Below are 20,124 nucleotides of genomic sequence, written 5' to 3'. Positions count from 1 at the left end.
TTCAAGCCTTATAAGATCTCATTTGCACCCATTTTAAAATGAAACTGTGTTAATTGGCATCTTTTCATTATTAAATATAATACATAATTGGAACACATCTTTTGGGGTTTTCAACTTATAGTTTCAATTCTAGTTCTAAGGTAAGGTGGTACAATTGCTCCATTTTGATTGTAAATTCCTATATTTATTTGAGCAATATCTTTTCTGAAAAATGACTGATATTTCTATATGACTAACATAATAACCCTTCTTTTTTTTGCATTCTGTAGACTTACTGTTCCTTATTGCTCCATGTCCCTGGTTAGAATATTATTATGATATCTTATCAAGGGAGATTTACCAGTTCATGAATCACTTTGTCATATAAATATTTCTGATTTGACATGTGCTAACAGTGGGTAACTCAGTTATATACCACTTTAGGAAAAGACAAAGTAAAATATAGCATTTTTTTTACCTGAAATTTAAGGAGCAGGGCATCCTAAACCACCAGATACTATTTTGGTATAATCTATCACCTTTGTTAACGTTTTATTGGATATAAATCATAACATATCAGGTTGCATAGAGACAATATGGCTCACCAGGCATTCTATTTTTATAACTTTATTTAAAACTGACATGTAACTTGCTGTACCTGAAACCCCAAGTGAGCCAGTTATTGGAGTGTAACAAAGTTTTGACGTCAGAGTTGCTATTTATTCTACTGGAAACCATTAGCAATGCATTACCCTTTGGCACTGCTGTTTTTTGCAGAAACATGGTTAAAATTTTATGACTGATTTTGACCAATTAGATTTCTTTCCCTCTTAGAACTAAAAAATTACATATAATACATAAATATATATGCATGTGTGTATATATAATATGCATATGCTTTCTATTCTTAAGATATATAATATATATTTAAATATGTTTATATATGTGTATATATATACTAACATTATATATATTGAGCCTTTTAAAAGTTTCTTTTTAAAAGCCAAGCATTATTGTTTTATTTTTCTTAATTTAATGACTGATTACTATTTTATGGAAGGGGATTAGTTGCATATTATTTTTGTTGTTTATTACAATGGATATGATACTGCGTAGTTCTACCATGTTTGTTGGCATTATTGCTGTTGCTCTATTTCAAGAGGATACCTTAGCACTTGTTTACTTCCAACAGTAGAATCTTTAGAAGTGATGGGAGTGATACCATTTTGTACAAATGTAATATAATCAGTTACAGACAGGTTTTCCTCCTGCTTAGCTTTACTGCTTTTTTCCCAAAGGTACTAAAATACTCTGTGCACCCATGCATGGAGTTAAAGTCCCTTGACTTCTGAGCCAGCCAAGTGCCAGCTTACATGCTGAGCTCTGCCAGTGCATTTCAAATTGGATCTGAAGGGACCACCATTTGGAATTAAGAAGAGGAAAAAGATTTCAGTTTTTTACTTAGTGACCTAGCTGCTCTTAAAACCCTGTATGAAACATTGCCAGAATTGTGTGTATGGAATAATTCAGTTGTGTCAGTTAAGGAGATGCCTGCATTTAATCTGAGGAGAGAAAGTTATTCTCTCAAACTTTAGTGTCAGACCTCAGATTCAACAATCATTAGTACTATTATTTTTAATGTGGTATTTACTTATTAATTCTCACATTTTAAAATTGAAGTGTAGTTGATTTACAATATTATGTTAGTTTCAGGTATACAGCAAAGTGATTCAATTATATATATATATTTGAGATTATTTTCCATTATAGATTATTACAAGATATTGAATATAGTTCCCTTTGCTATACAGTAAGTCCTTGTTGCCTATCTGTTTTATGTATATTAGTGTGTGTCTGTTAATCGCATATTGATTGTTTTTCCTGGGAAAATTCAAATGTTTATATATAAATTTAGTAGGAGAGCTCCATACTGGTAACTCTTTCAGCATGTTATAATTTTTTCCAACTACATCTTTTATTCCTGAAACCCACCAAGACTCTTTTGAGATGCAAAATGTATAGGATGAATTCCAACCCCAAAAGTAGTGTATTTCTTACAAAGCATCATAATAGCCCAGTGGTTAAAAGTAGAAGCACTGGAAACAGAGCAAACAGGATTAGAATTTCAGCCTGTCACTACCTCTGACAGCGAGCAGATTATTTCAAAATTCTGAGTTAGTTTCCTGACCTGTATAATAGGTATAATAATGACTACCTCAAAGATTATTGTTTTTCTAAGGATTAAATGAAATAACAAACATAAAGCCCTTAACTCAATGTCTGGCACATAATAATAACAATAAATGGTAACTATCATTTGTGCTATTGGACTTAGTAACTCTTGTTGTCTCAGAGGCAGTACAGCATGGTGCTTAATAGTACAGGCTTTAGAACTAGACTGCCTAGGTTAGAATTCCAGCTCTGATGCTTAATTGCTATGTAACCCTTCAAGATGTTTCTTAACTCTGCTGCCTCAGTTTCCTTATCTATACAGTGGGGGAATATAATACTACCTACCTCAGGTATGTTTGAAGATTATACGCTTTATACAAAGAGAATGCTCAGAACAGTGCCTGACACATAGTAAGGGTTCAATAATGTTAGCTATTGTTATAAAAAAATTACTGACTATGGGCTTCCTGGTATTTGAGAGGTATTTTAAGTCCAGATCTGGCATTTTATAATGATTAAGCAGGCCCAGATATAGAAATGATTTACCCAAAGACACACAGCATTTCTGGACATTTTATCATCTAGCCCAGCAGTCCTGAAAATGCCTTTCAATAAATATTTATTGTAAAACTAATTTAAACACAAATGAAATAACCTAAGTAATTGACCCCAAAATCTGAATGAATTCGTTTTAGTACTTACTGCAAAAATGTGTTATTTCAGATTTTATTTTTGCAGTTTTTAAAGTTGAGATATGTAGTTGTTCCAGGAAACCTTGTTGTGTTGGTATGAAGCTAACCTGGTTAATTCTGATTCAAGATTGATATTTGGATAGTTCCTATTCTCAAGTGCACATAAGTTTTTCATCAGGCAGATAATTTCAGTCTGGTAATACTTGCCAGTGGTCTAGCCATCCACATGGGTGACATAGATGCTAGATCTCTATAATTCCATTTCTTTACTGCCTCCTCCCCCTCAAGGGTGGATGCTAAAAGTAGAGCAATGAATAGACTTTTTCTCCTGGCATGCCATTCCACCTTTTCAAAAAAAATGTATACATAGCTCTAGAATTACTATATTAAGAAGGTGTTGAATCAGTTTCATCAGAGAGATGTGCAAACAGATGCCCTGAATTAACCTCTCAAAGCTATCTATAGTAATACTTTGACATCTTGGTCTTGGAACTAACTGACCTAAGTTTAGTACTTACCTTTACCACTACTAGCTGTGTGACCTTGAGCAATTCACTGGTTATCAAATATTTATCAAGTACCCATTCTGTTCCCTATTACTGTGCTAGATTATTTTATAGAAAGATGTGTAAGAAAAATATTCTCTAATCTCAAGTTTCAGTCATCATAAAGTAAGGAGAAAAGTGTTTACATTATATAATTTATAGAATTGTGATGAAGGTCAAAATGTGATTAAGTTAAAATATTCTGTGAATCATAAAGTTGTGCACTGTTATGAACTCTTACAATAGGGACCTTAGTATCTAATGTAGTATTTGACACATAGAATTATTCAGAAAGTGTCTGTAGCAGACTGATTTCCTTAAAAATCTCAAAAGCATCTTATCTGTGTATAAAGAATATTAACATTTCAAAATTTAAACTTAATATATAGATGATTTATTCTTTTGATTTGATTTTCTAACTGGATTCCACATATACTCAGAATTATGTCGAACATCCCTATGGAATTTCCTAAAATAAAAAGTAGTGTGGTCTTAAAGTAATTTTTATGTTTGCAGTGTTATCAGCAGGCTCTACTTTCTGCAATGTAATGTTGTGTTTGAATTAAGAGAAATTATAAAATTGATTAAATCTATTGTGGCCAACAACTGTTATTATTTTTATGCATCTAGAGCCACAGCCTCCAGATTTTAGAATAATTTAACTTATATGTCATATACAAATCATCAATTCCAGGTTTGAACCTAATCACGCAGTCACCCTTTTGCAAAATAATGCCACTCAAGACGTACATAAACTAAATTCATGCTTTGTTTGGGAAATTATCTCCTGCTAATGTACACTTGAATATTCTTTTAAAACGAGAAATGATATACAGTAGTCACAGAAATAAAACTAAGCAACCGAGAAGTACAGAAAAACCTTTTCAGAGAGAGGTCATTGGAAAATAGTATGGCTAAAAAATTTGCTCCTGACACATATTCAGCTAATTAATTTGCATTTACAGAGGGAATGCATTTTTCTTACTCCCTCTGAACTTAAAAAAGCAATGAAAATTCACTAAAATCTCACTATCAATTTTTAGTTTTAATGATTTTTTTCAAGAGGTCAGAAAGGCCATATTTTCTTTTCCTTAAACTAAAAACCATTAGCTATTTGCCATAATCTTGTTATATTATGTAATAACCACACTGAGTTTTGAAACTAATGAGAACCACCAATAGGACAAAGGTTTGCAGGCTGTCTTTTCCTTCTCTGGATGCTTCGTTTTAATATGCATCATTTTAATATGTTGTCAGAAGTGTCAGTGGGTATTCAAGATTACAGGAGAAACATGGTATGTCTTCCTAGAGCAACAATTTGACTTGTTAAATTAAACATTGTTTTATAATTAAACATTATTTTATATTAAAGTGAATATAGATATAGAGTAGATTAAAATGTGCATTAATGTAAAAATTCAAACATCAGACTGAATTTTTAGCTAATGACTGCTCTCTTCATTTGAAAATCACTACTGACTTCCATTATGGATTTTTCCTTCATTTAAAAATACTTGGTTGTATTTAGTGACTTTTATTTCTTTATTTAAACTGAATTTAAATTTACAGTGCCATTTTAAGTCCACCCATCCAAAGATACTAGGGTAGGAACTGGTAATTTCAGACTTACACACTAGAGTTAGGACCTGTTGATGCATAAGGACAGCTTAGTGCCCTCACAGGACATCCTTGTGTCAGTGACCTCATTGCTCATCACCAGTAAGTAGAATTTCTCTCTTCTCTTTGGAAGGGGGCGACACACAACTAATATTCACAAGCCTCAGTGTTCCTAGCAGCTGCCATCCCTTGCCTTATGTAGCAATTGTTATCCTTTACCATAACAGTAAGCATTTAATTTTTCTTACTCTTTTGCTTTATGGTTGTTGTGCGTACTTAGTGTATAAAAGCTATCATCAGCCTCAAGAATTTGCCATTCCTCTTGGTCTTGATAGACATTCCTAAACCTATTTTCTTTTTGGCCGTATCTAACCATTGCTCCTTAAAGAGAGCTATGAGAATAAGAACCCTTCAGAAAAATCCCCCAAATATAGCATGTTTGTCTTGATGTTGATTTTTTTAGGATGGTAATAAAACATCCATAATTTGTAAGCATTCTCCAGATGATCATGATATTCACCCTTAATTAGAGACCATTAGATTAAATCATCTGGTCCCTTCAGACCTGAGTTCAGGCAGTCATCCAAGCACCCGGCGTCATCAATGCCAGGCATTCGAAACTATTAATGTTTAAGTCATGAGAGATCTTCCTGAATAACTGATAGAATCAATGGGATATTTTGGCAGTGTATATGCATGGTGATTTTTTAGAGGCTGAATTCAGCAGAACTACGTAAGAACATGTAAGTTTTGGAAAATGATGCCCCCAAAAGATGGACTTTTATTCCAATTATCACACGAAGCTTTATAGAAAATTGGATAAGAGGATAATATGAAGGGAGTGGGGTTATCTAGCATAAGGAGTCAGAAATATTAGAAATCATAGAAGGAGCCGTTTAAACATCATTTCTCAAATACTATCTGATAATTATTATGCAGAGAAAACCAACACTCTTACATATCTCTGTAGATATGTAAAACCTCTGTACATATGAAATAAAATGCATTTTTTCTGGGACTTTTTAAAGTGCTCCAGTAGGGAAAAAAAGGATCCTCCAAAAAGGAATTTTATTTAAATAGTATTGTAATACCACCTTTCAAATTAAAGCACTTCAAAGTTTCCTTCCTTATTGAATGAGTTAAATTTAACCTTAACTGAATTCCCTGGCTTTGGTTAGTATGTATGAATTGTGAATTTTATTTCCTTTGTTAATAGAACATGCTAGCATTTTTTCCTTTGAGTATATTTAAGTTCTTCCATGATAATGTAGGTCGCAAGATACCATGAACAAACTTCTTCTGTGATAATGTAGGTGGCAAAATATCATGAACAAAAACTTAAAATACACTACTTTAGGTTGATTGACTATGGTTATAAGGTGGTTCCATGAAACACCTCATGACTCTTACAAATGTGAAAAATAAATGCCTGAAACTTAAGCCCTTCTAATGAGTGTATTGACTTAAATTTACAGGCTACACACTGCATAACTGTTTGTCCCTCCAAGGCTGTATCAGTTTACTGTGTATCTTACATGTATTTCTTAGCAAAGTATGATGGAAAAAACATTGAGCTTTTTATTACTGAGTTCTCATCTTTGATGCCTTTAAAAAATGTTAATGCCTTTAAAATCATCACCACTTTCATCATTAAAAAAACTTTCATTGAACACTTAGAATCTTTTAGGTACTGCACATACCAAAAGCTGTATAACATGGTCTATATGACCCGTAATAGGTTTAAGTTCTTGTTGCAGAGGCAGTGTGATAAAAAGATAAACAACATTACAAAGTAGCATGTACTGAGTGCCAAATGAATCATAAGTAAGCTCTACTGCAGTCTAGAAGAAGAAATTATCACCAATCATTGGAACAGTGTAGTCTTTAATGAGAGAGAGTGGGGTATGGGAGTGGGCTGGGTGATTTAAGCACAGAGGGTATAGATATTTTTATGTAAGAATTACATGGAATCAAGGATTAAGTGTTTGAATATCATTAAAATGAGTAAAGTGAGATGCCAAGAAAATTAAGCAAGGAAGCAGTTCTTGCCAAGAAAATTTTCTTATTAGAATTCTTGTTCATTTTCTAATGTCTTTTATAATATAAAATTAAATAAACATCTCTATGAGGGGCCCAAGTGTAATGAAACCTTCTCTAGGCCATGTATTTGGGAAAATTGCATTTTTATTTGGTATTTCTTTTAGCAGTGGTTATCTATTTCCCGATTATATTGGCCTGAAACTGAGACCAGAAGAATTTTTCTGTTTTAAAATCCTGTTGTATATTCATTTAATAAACATTTTCTAAATCCCTACTCTTTTAAGACAATTACAAAAGTTGTCTCTCCAGCCCTGACCTCTCTCCTTAGCTTCAGTATTATTGCATGCTTCACAGACCTTGCCAAGTGGATATCAACCTAGTGATATCATCCCTTATATATGTGGCTGGATTTGATATGCTCATATTCTGTTAACTTTTGTTATTTTGCCCATGAGAAAGATTGGCCTTTAGTTTTGCTTTTTTATAATGTACATGTTTAATTTCATAGCAGGGTTATGCTGGCTTTGTGAATGGCTCTTTTTCTATTCTCTGGAGGGGTTTATATCAAATTGATGCTATTTTAACTGTTTGGAAGAATTCATGGTGAAGCTGTTTAGGCTTGTTGTCTTCTCTGTGGAACGTTTTATAATTGCAGGTTTAGTTTCTTAATGCTTTTAAGACTATTTATATTTTACATTTCTTCATAGGACAGTTTTAGTAAGTTATGATTTTTCTGGGAATTTTTTCATTTGATCTAAATTTCAAATTTATTATCGTAAAGTTCTTGATAATGTCCTATTGTGTTTTTAATGCCTGTAAGATTTGTAGTGACATGTTCTTTTTTTACCCCTTATGTTAATAATTTGTTCATTCTCTATTCTTGATTACCCTTATAAGGGATTAATCAATTTTCTTAGTATTTTCAAAGAACAAATTTTTGTTTTATCTTTAATTATTTCTATTGTTCTATTTCTTTTTTTTTTTTTTTGCTCTTGTATTTATAATTTTCTGCCTCTTTTTAGGATTTTAATTTGGTATTGTCTTTTTCATTATTATTGAAGTAGAGTTGATTTACAATATTTTGTTAGTTTCAGGTGTACAGTAGAGTGATTTGGGTTTTTGCTTTTGTTTTTTGCAGATTATAGTCCATTGTAGGTTATTACAAGATATTGGGTATAATTTTGCTGTACTATAGAGTAAATCCTTATTGTTTATGTATATTACTTTGTATCTGTTAATCTCATACTCCTAATTTCTCCCTCCCCTCCTCCCTCTCCTCTTTGGTAACCATAGGTTTGTTTTCCATGTCTGTAAGTCTGTTTCTGTTTTGTATATAGATTCATTTTACTATTTTTTTAGATTCCACATATAAATGATGTTATATAGTATTTGTCTTTCTCTGTCCGACTTATTTCACTAAGCATAATACCCTCTAGGTCCATCCATGTTGCTGCAAATGGCAATATTCCATTATTTTATGGCTAACATTCTATTGTATGTATGTGTGTGTGTGTGTGTGTGTGTGTGTGTGTGTGTGTGTGTGTGTGTATATATATATATATATATATATTGGCTGCACCAATTTACATTCCCACCAACAGTGTACATGGGTTTCCTTTTCTCTAGCATTTATTCTTTGTAGATTTTTTGATGATGGCCATTCTGACCAGTGTGAGGTGTACCTCATTGTAGTTTTGATTTGCAATTCTCTTAATTAGTGATGTTGAACATGTTGAATTTCATGTGCCTGTTAGCCATCTGTATGTCTTCTTTGGAAATATGTCTGTTTAGATCTCCTGCCCATTTTTTGATTGGATTCTTTGTTTGTGTGATATTGAGTTTTATAAGCTATTTGTATATTTTGGATATTAACCTCTTGTTGGTCACATCATTTGCAAATCATTTTTTATCCTATTCCATAGATTGTTGCTGTTATCGTTTAATTTATGAAACAAGAATGCATAGATCATTGATTTTCAGCATTCTTTTATGTACATTTTTCTCAATAATGATTTTAGAAGTATTCCACAAGCTTTGATGTGTTGCATTTTCATTAGGTGGTAAGTTATGTTGTACTCTTTAAGTATTGTTTAGTTTAAAATATTTATTAATTTTCTTTATTTTCTGGATTATTTATAAGCCTATTACTTAATTTCCAAACATTTGTGGACTTTCTAATAGGACTTTTCCTATTATTGATTTCTACTTAAATTCCACTGTGCTTAGAAAATATACTCTGTATGATATCAGCCCTTTGAAATTTGATGAAACTAGTCTGATAGCCCCAGCAGATAGTCTATGTTTTACAAATGCAGTGTGTCTTTAAAAATATATACATTCATGTAGTTTTGGAGTATGGAGTTTTTTGTGTCAGTTAAATCAAACTTGATAATTGTGTGTTTCAAATTTCCTATATGTTATTCTGCTTAGTCAATATTTACTAAGAGTGATATTTTAAAATCTACCATTATGGTTATATATTTATCCATCTGCTTTTAGTTCTGTCAATTTTTGCTTCATATTTTGAAGCTTTATTATTAGGGATATAAAGATTTGTAATTTGCATGCCATTTGGTAGATTTGACCCATTTTTCATGATAAAAATACCTCTTTTTATTTCTAGTACTGTTTCAATCTGCTGTATCTGATACCACCTTTCTTTTGTGTAGTGTTTGCATTAACATTTTTTCCATCTTCTTATTTTTGAGTTCTCTGTGTCCTAATAGTTAATTTGTCTTTTATAAGCAACATATCATTGGATTTTGAAAATCTTTTTAAAATTAGAGTATTCAGTCAGAATATTTAATATAATTACTGGTGGGGCTTCCCTGGTGGTGCAGTTGTTGAGAATCCGCCTGCCGATGCAGGGGACACGGGTTCGTGCCCTGGTCCGGGAGGATCCCACATGCCACGGAGCGGCTGGGCCAGTGAGCCATGGCCGCTGAGCCTGCACGTCCGGAACCTGTACTCCGCAACGGGAGAGGCCACAACAGTGAGAGGCCTGGGTACCGCAAAAAACAAAAACAAAAACAAAAAAAGTAAAAATAAAAAAATATATAATTACTGGTGTATTTGGGTTTGGATCTATCTACTATCTTCCTGTTAGTTTTTTATGTATCAACCTGTTCTTCGTTCCTTTTTTTCTTCTTTATTGCCACCTTTTTTATTATCATTCTATCTTCTCTCTCTGTTTGCTCATATGTTATACTTTATTTTACTATACTTTTTAAGATTACCCTGGAGAACACAACATGCGTAATTGTCTTATGAAAGTCTAATATAAATTAGTACTTTAACCTCTTACTGGACAATGGAATTTCAAAGACTTTATAACGTAGCCTCCGAAACTGTTATTCCAGAAGAGAGGAATATTACGCCATTGAATACATTTTGAAAGGGTAACTGAAAGATAGAAATATAATTACATTTCATCATTTCTAAAATGTGCTTCAAGTCAATATATGAGTTGTGAATAAATGACTGAATCAATTTTTAGAAAGTGTTTCCTGAAGAGAAAGACAATGGTCAGTAAAGATAATGCTATCAAAGATTTTGAGCAGATTATGCAGAACAAAAACGTCTCTTCGTTCCATCTCTACAGTGTATGAAAATATTCTTTGAGCAAGTGTATCTTTTAATAGTGTTTAAAAAGTGATCACAATTAATATGAAAATCAGCATCTTGGACCTTCATGTAGTATGGTAAACATTAACATATCAAAAAGTGAACAGTTCTCAAACTATAACAAGAGGATGGTGAAATGGAAGGAGAAATACAGCCCAGTAGCAGCACATAAAAGAGATTGGAGAAGAATTCTTTATAGTCAGTATGGCCCTGCATTTGGTGTGCCTGGAGCAAATCCTTGCTACTGCTCCCAACTTGCAGTTGGCAGCACAGTGACCAAATCATAAGAAGAATCTCTAAGGGAAGAAAAGCAGGTTGGAACAGAGGGAGAGGTAACATTTATTGAGGGCCTTCCTTTGCCTAGGCATCTTAGTAGCTGTCCTCATGTACATTGATTAGCATACTCTTCACCAAAGCTTTGTGAGTTTGGAATTGCTCTGTTGCCCACATGGTACAAATAAAGAATCTGAGTTGTAAAGGGATAAATAATTAAAAAGTTAATAATCTGATTCACTCTGATTCCAGAACTTACTGAGATACTTCTACCATACCAGGCTGCCTCAAAGGGGAAAAACTTAAATACCATGAGATACAGGGAACTGAAACTGAGGGATATTAAATAACTTGTCCAATACCATAGGGTTAATAAGTATCAGAACCAATTTTTAAACATAAGCCTTACGATGCAGCTTCCCCTTTCTGCTGTACCACTGCTGTTTAAAGAAGAAATAAACCATCTCCTCAGTGATTTATATATGTTTGTGTATATACCTTTCTATATTGTGTGCTGTTGTTCATTTTTATATTCCTGTATTCCAGTACCTGGTAGATAATCCTTATTCAGCAAATATTTGTTGAGTGCCGAATCTGCAGACCTATAGCTATGAAGAGATGGCAAACATTGAAAACAATTAAAGCATTTTAATAAAAATATCAGAAAAATTAGGCAGATTTATGGATCATGACAAGGTTATAATGATGAAGAGTTAGAGGTCTGAAATGGCACTAAATAATTAGAAACCTAGGTATTACAGTGTAGTGGTTAAGAACATGACTCTGGAGCCAGAAAGGACTGAGTTTGCATTCTAATTCCAGCGCTTACTAGCTGTATGGCTTGAGTAAGTGACTTCATTCTTTGTACTTGTTTCTTCATCTGCAAAATGTGGGTTATAATGTCACCTAGCTCATAGGGTTCATAGGATGAAATGATTTAATAAGTATAAAGCACTTAGCACAGGGTCTAGTACATAGGAAGCATTCTATAAATGTTTGCTCTTACCATTGCTCAAATATGAGCTATGCTTTCATCCACTGCTTTGGCTCCCTCTGAATTCCTTGCTTGGGGGGGGTGCCTAATGAAGTGATAAAAACAGCCAAGGCCCCTGCTCTGTGCCTACAGACCAATAAAATTTAATGACTAGAAAACAGGTAGCACGCTGGGATTTCATGGATTAATGCTGATACTAACATGAGAAAGGCTTGGATCCACTGTAATCAGACCTTCACTCCCGCAAAAACAATTTGGATTTTGCTCTTCATATCTTCTTAGGGAATGTTATCACCTAGGTGTGCCCTCAAATGCACGCACAAAATGAATGATTAAAGTAAATGACAAAGTGAACCCTGAAACGAACTTTAAGTATCTGAATACATTCCTGGCATCTTCTTAAGAAATGTTAGTTTTCTTCTCTTCTTTGCATTGTTCTGCTTGTCACTCTGGTCCATATGATCAGAGTTCTCTGCATATCCATCTGCTAGCTCAGTGTACCCTCAGATTTCGCCACAGGGTTCCTGATAATGGACGGAAGATGGCCTAGTCTGTAGCTTAGGTGACTTTACATGAGGTTGCCTGCGCGGCTGATACTGACTTGATGCCTCAGTTTTAGTGACTGAGCCAGTTCTAATAAATTATATCTCTAACTTATTCTTTCATGCCTGAATCTGCTTCCATCTCCCTGTCTAAGACCTCAATTCCTTCACAGCTAAATGATTTATTCTTTTTAGAAAGAATCTAGATCTACTTTTATAATTTGTTGAGTAATCTATCCTTAACTGCTATCATTAGACTGTATGCAGTTAGAGGAATGATGAAGTTCCATGTTTAATCCTAAATCACGTAGTAGCTACTCTTACATCACTAGCCTCAGTATGTACTAGGATCCTTTGTAATAAAACAAACCCAAAACTTGTACTCCAAGTGCAGATGACTTGCCAGAGTAAAGATTAACAATACTTATCATGGTCAAAGCCTCAAAAAATGGCTTCCAGGAACTAGGGTATTACTGGCACTCTATTGCTAAGTGCCTTATTTTTCTTGGTGTTGGGTTGTAGAATCTTCTCATGTAACATGTGCTTTGAGTCACAAGCAACATTTTACTTACATCCTGGGGATCCTAGGGTAACGACAAATGATGATGACAATGATAAATTCTGTATTCTTAGTTATGGCTAAATGTCCTGGTTTGGCTCTGTTTTTGTGACCATCATGATCCTCTCTGGCAATTTCACACTTTTCTGTTACTTGCTTTATAACACTTGTAAAATACATAAGCAAAAATACTAAGAACTTAAAGTTTGAATAAAAGAGGAAGAAAGGAAGGAAGTAGGGAGGGAGGGAAGGAAGAGAGAGGACCTGAGGAAGGAAGGGAGAGAGGAAGGAAAGAAAAAAGAGAAGAAGAAAGAAAAAAGAGAAGAAGAAAGAAAAAAGTGGGCGTGGAATCTTCCTACCCAGGAAAATTAGCCTCAGTATAATTGCATATGTGAAATAATGCCCCAGGGTCTGAAGTTAAGGCTAAGTTTTCAACAGTTCGTTGGTATACTTGTAGATGTTTTTTTTTTTACTATAAGAATATTCTAATTCTAGAAACTGATATAATAATCTAATTCTATAACTGATATAGCATCAGAAGACTCTGCCTTAAACACATGATTTACTTTGTGGTGTTGTCTCATGGTTACTTTTTTTTCCCCATATGATATTCTCATACTTGTAAATGATTATGGTGAGGATTATATTTTTGTCACTTACTCTTTGTCATGCCTAAAACTGTCTGAATATTAGCGTTAAACAGTTATGTTTGAGGGTGTCCAAGAATGCAAACATCTCCTATAAGATATTATTTTTATTTTACAATTATATTATTAGCTTTAAGCAGGATATAGCTCTAATGCTAAGGAATTAAGACTGGGCAATAGTGATTTGTTTGAGGCTTTTGCTGCAGTGTAAAGAAGATTTCTATGGTTCAAGATAATACCTGGATCCTAAAGGGTTGTAGAAAATATGTAGGTTAGAGATTGTACTAGATCTACAATAATTAACAAAACAAAACTGCACAAGCACAGTGTGGAGGAAACAGGCTTTAGCAGTGGTGTACAATGGTATTAGATAGTATAAGTCAACAGTGTGAAACAAATTCTAAAACTTTTGATCTTGAGCTGTATTAATATAATAACTAGAACAAAAGAGGAAAGAATTTATTCTGTGCTGATCATTATGGAGTTCAGATCTAGGGACATAGGCAAACTGGGACACATTCAGAAAAGAGCATCTTGCATGGTGAAAGACTTTTTGCATAGAGAATAGCAGAAGAAACAAGAGTTGTATGATTTAGAGAAATGAACACCTGAGAAGCATGATAGCTATAATAGTTATGTTTTCCATTGCAAGTAAAAAAAAAACAACTCAAACTGGTTTTAAATAACAAAGGTAATTTATGAGCTCATATAACTCAAAAGTTCAGAGACAAGTTGGATTTTAGGTGAGGTTCAATCTAATGGCATGGTTAATCTTTCTCTATGCTTTGTAGAGTTTTGGCCAAATTGGCTGCTACCCTCTCCCTTTTTTGGGCCAAGATATCTGCTGGCAATGATCAGAGCTATGTGCTTTTTCATATCAAGTGAGAGTCTGAAAAACATTTTTCTTCCCATGGCTCAATGGAAGAAAAGAATTTTCTTTCCCCAAGTCCCTAGGAAATATCTCTTGTATCTTATTGGCCAGAGGTGTGACACACGCCAATCTTAACAAATTATAGGGGCCGTGGTGGTCATGTGTGCAAATTAGCTTAGCTAATCAGAAATCTACCTCTTGAGCAGAGATATTATATCCATTAGGACAGAATTCTCAGGAGAAACAGAACCAGTAGGAGATATACATACATATACACACATACGCATCATATATATGTATATATATATATATATATATATATATATATGTAGAGAGAGAGAGAGAGAGAGAGAGAGAGAGAGATTTATCTCAAGGAATTGGCTCACATTGTGGGGACTGGCAAGTCTGAAATGGTAGGGCAGGCCAGCAGACTGGAAACTATGATAGGAGATGATACTATAGTCTTGAGATTGAATTTCCTTTTCCTCTGGGGAACCTCATTTTTTGCTCTTAAGGCCTTTCATCTGATCAGATGACACACACCCACATTATGGAAGGTAATATCCTTTACTTACAGGGAACTGACTGTAATGGTAACCACATCTAAAAAAACCTTCACAGCAATACCTAGATCATTGTTTGATTAAATAACTGGGTACTTTTGCCAAGCCAAGTTGACATAAACAATCATGGATATGATCATTCTCTCCCAAGATACAAGGCTGAAATTTTGACGTCCTGTTGGAAAAAAGAGACTGTCAACTAAGAGGTAGCCAACAAGTATCGCTTACAATAACTAACAATAGATATGTAACAGGCTGTCATGGGTTTTTAATTGCTTTCCATGGACTGATACCTGGAACAAAAGTTATAGAAATAGTGAGGAAACAGCCAGCAACTTCACTAAAAAACAACTGACTAAAAAAAAATTAAAAAAAACAAAAACCAATAGTGAGTTTTTATTTACTGGGAATGTTCAAACACGGGCTAAATGACTGTGAGGTAAGGCCTAAAATTTAAGCCCAGTATTATGTGTTCTTGACATTTAGGGAAAGCTGGAAGAATCTTAAATGGCCTAACCACAACTTTTCTTCCCCACTGTGCTTCCACAGAGAAGGTTCCTAGCCAAACAACACTCCTTATCAAAAGGATCAGGCATAATACCTGCTTATCCCTGAGTAGCAGGTTTCAGTTCCCTGCCAGCCCGTGGAATTATTCAAACAAGCCAACACATCCTTTCTTGGGCATGCGGCACCCTACCCTACTGATACCATAAAATCTGCTTCTCACAGCCTGTCGGTCCACTCTGTTCCTGAGTGCAGCACCCATGTAGCCATGCATGGCATTTGGTGTCCTCCTCCCCTGGGCTGTGAGTGGATGTGATTAATAAACTCCTGTCAATCTCATCTGACCAGTGTCGGGTGCTGTGTGTTCACTTGACCATTTCCATAATTTTAGAATGGGAATCCCTTCCTCACCAATGGGGTGAATGAGATATGATTAAAACAATGAGTCTCCTCCCCACCCTGCCCCCCAGCAGTGATGGTGGAAAGGGAAAAGATTCAAACATCAATTAAATAATTGGAACAAATGATTTGTGAGTTGCCTTCCAATCCCAAGATTCTACTATTTCTGTTTTCAATGCTAGTACTAATATTCATTTTATATTTTCCAAATACAGACAGCAATTTGTCTGTCTCTCTACTATTAGCACCCATGAGATTGTTTTGCAAGCAGTTTATTTATATACCTTTCTCTCAGCTCAAAGCTCAGAAAGCCATGATTTATTAATCTGTTTATACCTTAGAATAGCATAATGCCTGACACATAGCAGATATTTAGTGAATATTTGGTGAGTGAATCTGAAAATCACTTTCACCATTGGAATTTGAGAAAAAATTACCAATGAGCTGTGAAATTCTCCTTAAACAACATAACATATAAGTAAATATCATAGATATGAATTCCCCAACACTGTTGAAATCCACCCTCACTCCATACACCTGTAGATGGAGGGAATGAGGTCTTAGAGTGTTGCCCAATTTTTCTCTTCTCATTCCCCTTCCAAAATGCATGCCAGTTGCCCTAGGGCTTCTGAAGAACCCTGAAGGCAGCATCTCACTTTGTGTAGGAAGGAGAATTAATATAGCTGTAAGGTGATCCCAACTCCTTGCCTATCTGTTAATTCTGAATGCTCCATTCACTTCGGAATCCCTGCTGAGAGCTAAAACATTGCTTCTGTAAGAAGGCGTTTATTTTAGGCATAGTTTCATTCTTCAAGTGTGCAGCTGCAGAGCACCCCTATCCTGAATTATGTGAAGAATATGGAGAAAGCTAAAATGGTTGGCTTGAAGATGTTTGACATATAATAAGTAATAAAACAGAAAGAAAAAAGATATTTAAATTGGTTTACTAGTTAAAAGTTAAATTTTTTTCCAGTTTTATTGAGAGAATAATTGACATATAACACTGTACAAGTTTGTGTCCAGCATAATGATTTGACTTACATATATTATGAAATGATTACAACAATGTTTAGTTAACAGCCATCATCTCATATAAACACAAAAGAGAAAGGGATTATTTTCTTTGTGATGAGAGCTCTTAGGATTTATTCTCTTAACAACTTTCATAAATACCACACAGTAGTGTTAACTATAGTCATCGTGTTGTACATTACACCCCTAGTACTTATTTGTCTTATTTGTCTGGAAGTTTGTACCTTTTGACCACCTTCATTCAATTCCCCTTTCCTCATCCCCCACCTCTGGTAACCACAAATCTCATCTCTTTTTTTACGAGCATGGTTTTCTCTCTCTCTCTCTCTCTCTCTCTCTCTTGCTCTCTCTCTCCCCCTCTCTCTCCCTCCCCCCCCCTTTCAATCTCAAGATTTCACATATAAATGAGATCATACAGTATTTGTCTTTCTCTGTCTGACTTAGCATAATGCTGTCAGGGTCCATCCATGTTGTCACAAATGGCAAGATTTTCTTCTTTTTTATGGCTGAATAATATATATATACACATCTTAAGTTTTTTATCCATTCATCCATTGACAGACACTTAGGTTGTTTTCATGTCTTGACTGTTGTAAATAATGCTGTTATGAACATGAGTGTGCTGATATTGCTTCAACATAGTGTTTTTATTTCTTTTGGATATATTCCCAGAAGTGGAATTGCTAGATGATATGGTAGTTCTATTTTTAATTTTTTGAAGAACCTCTATACTGTTTTCCATAGTGGCTATACCAGTTTACACTCCCATCAACAGTGCACAGGTGTTTATTCTTTTGATAGAATGGCATATGTTTCTTTTCCCAGCCCAGAGATATATGAATTTTTTTTTTAGAAAAAAATAAATAAAAGGATGGGTCTGACCAGGAAATTTTTCTAATTCATAAACTTATATACCTTCACAAAGTATAAAATAAATTGTGTTTATTAGCAAGAATAAAATTATGTCAGACCGGGCTTCCCTGGTGGCACAGTGGTTGAGAGTCCGCCTGCCGATGCAGGGGATGTGGGTTCGTGCCCCGGTCCGGGAAGATCCCACATGCCGCGGAGCGGCTGGGCCCGTGAGCCATGGCCGCTGAGCCTGCGCGTCCGGAGCCTATGCTCCGCAATGGGAGAGGCCACAACAGTGAGAGGCCCGCGTACCGCAAAAAAAAAAAAAAAAAAAAAAAAATTATGTCAAACAACCTCTGGTGTTGAAACCAAAGATATAGAGTTTCCATATCTGTATGTCCTTATATAGTACAAAGCATGTGGTTGGCACTTAGTAAACATATATTGGTTAAATAAGCTAATAATAGAATGTGCTCCCTTTCATTGATCCTAGACCTTAAGAAAGACTTTAATATAACATAAGTGTTTTTTCCATCTCCTGGGTTTATCCCCAGTAAACAGATCCGAGCCATCCTGGGCCAGTTCAGCCAGGCAGAAGCCTTACTAATGAAAGCTGGAGTGCAACCAGGGACTTTAGATGGAGTTCTTTTGGATCTTGGGTGTTCCTCCATGCAACTTGATGCCCCTGAAAGAGGTTTTTCCCTTCGGAAGGATGGCCCCTTGGACATGAGAATGGATGGTGACAGGTGAGTATTGATAAAGCATTTCTCCTCATAACAAGAAATCAATTTCTCAAAAACACTCTGAATTTAATTTCTTTTTAAGACTGTAGAATTCCCATCACGTGCCCACACCTAACACTATCCATACATAATAAATCAGTTTTGTTTGCTACTCATTATAGACTTTAGTCTTTCTCTAGATTTGGGATTCTAAAAGAAAAATCATTGCAGTCTTTACACAGAGTAGTGAAGAGGATAACTTTAATACTGATTTTCTTTTTTACAGATACAGTGTGATCTTTTAGACTACTAACAATATTAATATGATACTGAAGCAATGGTTTCATTTTGGTGCAGGCCCAACTATGCCTTTTGTGAAAAGTAAAAGGAACTATATTTAATGCATATTCTTTTGAATACTGCATAAAAGGCAAGATCCTAGAGGTCAGCAATTGTGTGTTGTGTCCTGTTTCTTGTACAGTCACTTGGATTCAACCTTCTCCAGAGAAACTAAAATTTATGGTACTAAATCAGACACAGTACTATGTGTAAGACAGATTTACACCTCCTCTTCATTCCTCACCACCTTGGAAATACATTCTCCATCATTTAAATAGGTAACATATATTAAATAACACAAAGAGGGTCACATTCTAGGAAAGTATAGGATAATTTCTTTTGAATCTAAATTAATTTTAAAAGCTTAGATTAGCACTTGTCTCTATGCACAACACTGGCCCAGGAACTGAATAGCCTGTACCTACAAAACAAAGCTTAAGCATGTTTTTCTCATTTTATGCACCCCCTCCACCAAATTATTTATCATGGCCCCTACATTTGGGAAGCTTACTTTCTAAAAGAACATTAGTCTTTCTTCTATCTAAATTTGTAAGCTATTCTGTTACTAATCTGCAATTCTAGACCTGCACAAACATTTCTACTGAAACAAATGTATTTTCCAACATTTCTTCCAATCTGTCAGAAGGATCTTTGTATGAGAAATTTAATGTCCAATTTAAGTCAACAATTTAATGTTGAGTTGACTTTGACTTTTTTTCCCACAAACTTCTTTGTCTCATGGTAATTATTCACATATAGCCTTTCCCCATGTTTTGATATGACCTGTTAACTTAGAGTGTGACTCATCTTGTTGGAACCTTTTTGTTCTAAGTCTTATACCTTCATTTGCACAAATTGGCATTCATGGAGTGAAGAATGTCATAAAAGAAAACAAAAATCTTTTAAAGACCAATGACTAATAGTAGAGGTCAAATATCTTCTCATGTTTGGAGATTGAGGTTGTTGTGCAGAGGTAATAAAATGTAAAGCAAATTTCTGCTGTTCCTATGTCTTACTAAGGATGCCTTCTGAAATACAGTGAACAAAGCTTCTAGTTAATAGTAATAAATCCCCATATTGTTAATGTAGAGACATCATCAAACTGTAGTCTATAAATGAGGGTTCCTGAGGTTCTCCCCTAAGAACATGAAAATAAGCCCT

The 20,124-nt window shown here is 34.6% G+C and overlaps 1 protein-coding gene across 7 annotated transcripts in view; it reads left to right on the top strand.

The window, feature by feature from the left end:
• METTL15 (methyltransferase 15, mitochondrial 12S rRNA N4-cytidine) overlaps positions 1-20,124 on the top strand; it is a 374,509-nt gene that overhangs the window by 126,200 nt on the left and 228,185 nt on the right. For all 7 annotated transcript variants that reach the window (XR_009542402.1, XR_009542403.1, XM_060159490.1 and 4 more), the window contains exon 4: positions 18,457-18,648. Coding sequence is in view for 5 of the 7 variants with exons in the window: in XM_060159490.1 (XP_060015473.1) it covers positions 18,457-18,648 (192 nt within the window). In the remaining 2 variants the exon portion in view is untranslated. The remainder of the gene's footprint in view (positions 1-18,456; positions 18,649-20,124) is intronic.

This window comes from Lagenorhynchus albirostris, chromosome 9 (assembly GCF_949774975.1).
Source record: "Lagenorhynchus albirostris chromosome 9, mLagAlb1.1, whole genome shotgun sequence".
In the NCBI taxonomy this organism is placed as follows: Eukaryota; Metazoa; Chordata; class Mammalia; order Artiodactyla; family Delphinidae; genus Lagenorhynchus; species Lagenorhynchus albirostris.
Note: the sequence above shows the minus strand (reverse complement) of the source record. Positions and strands in the feature narration are given on the sequence as shown.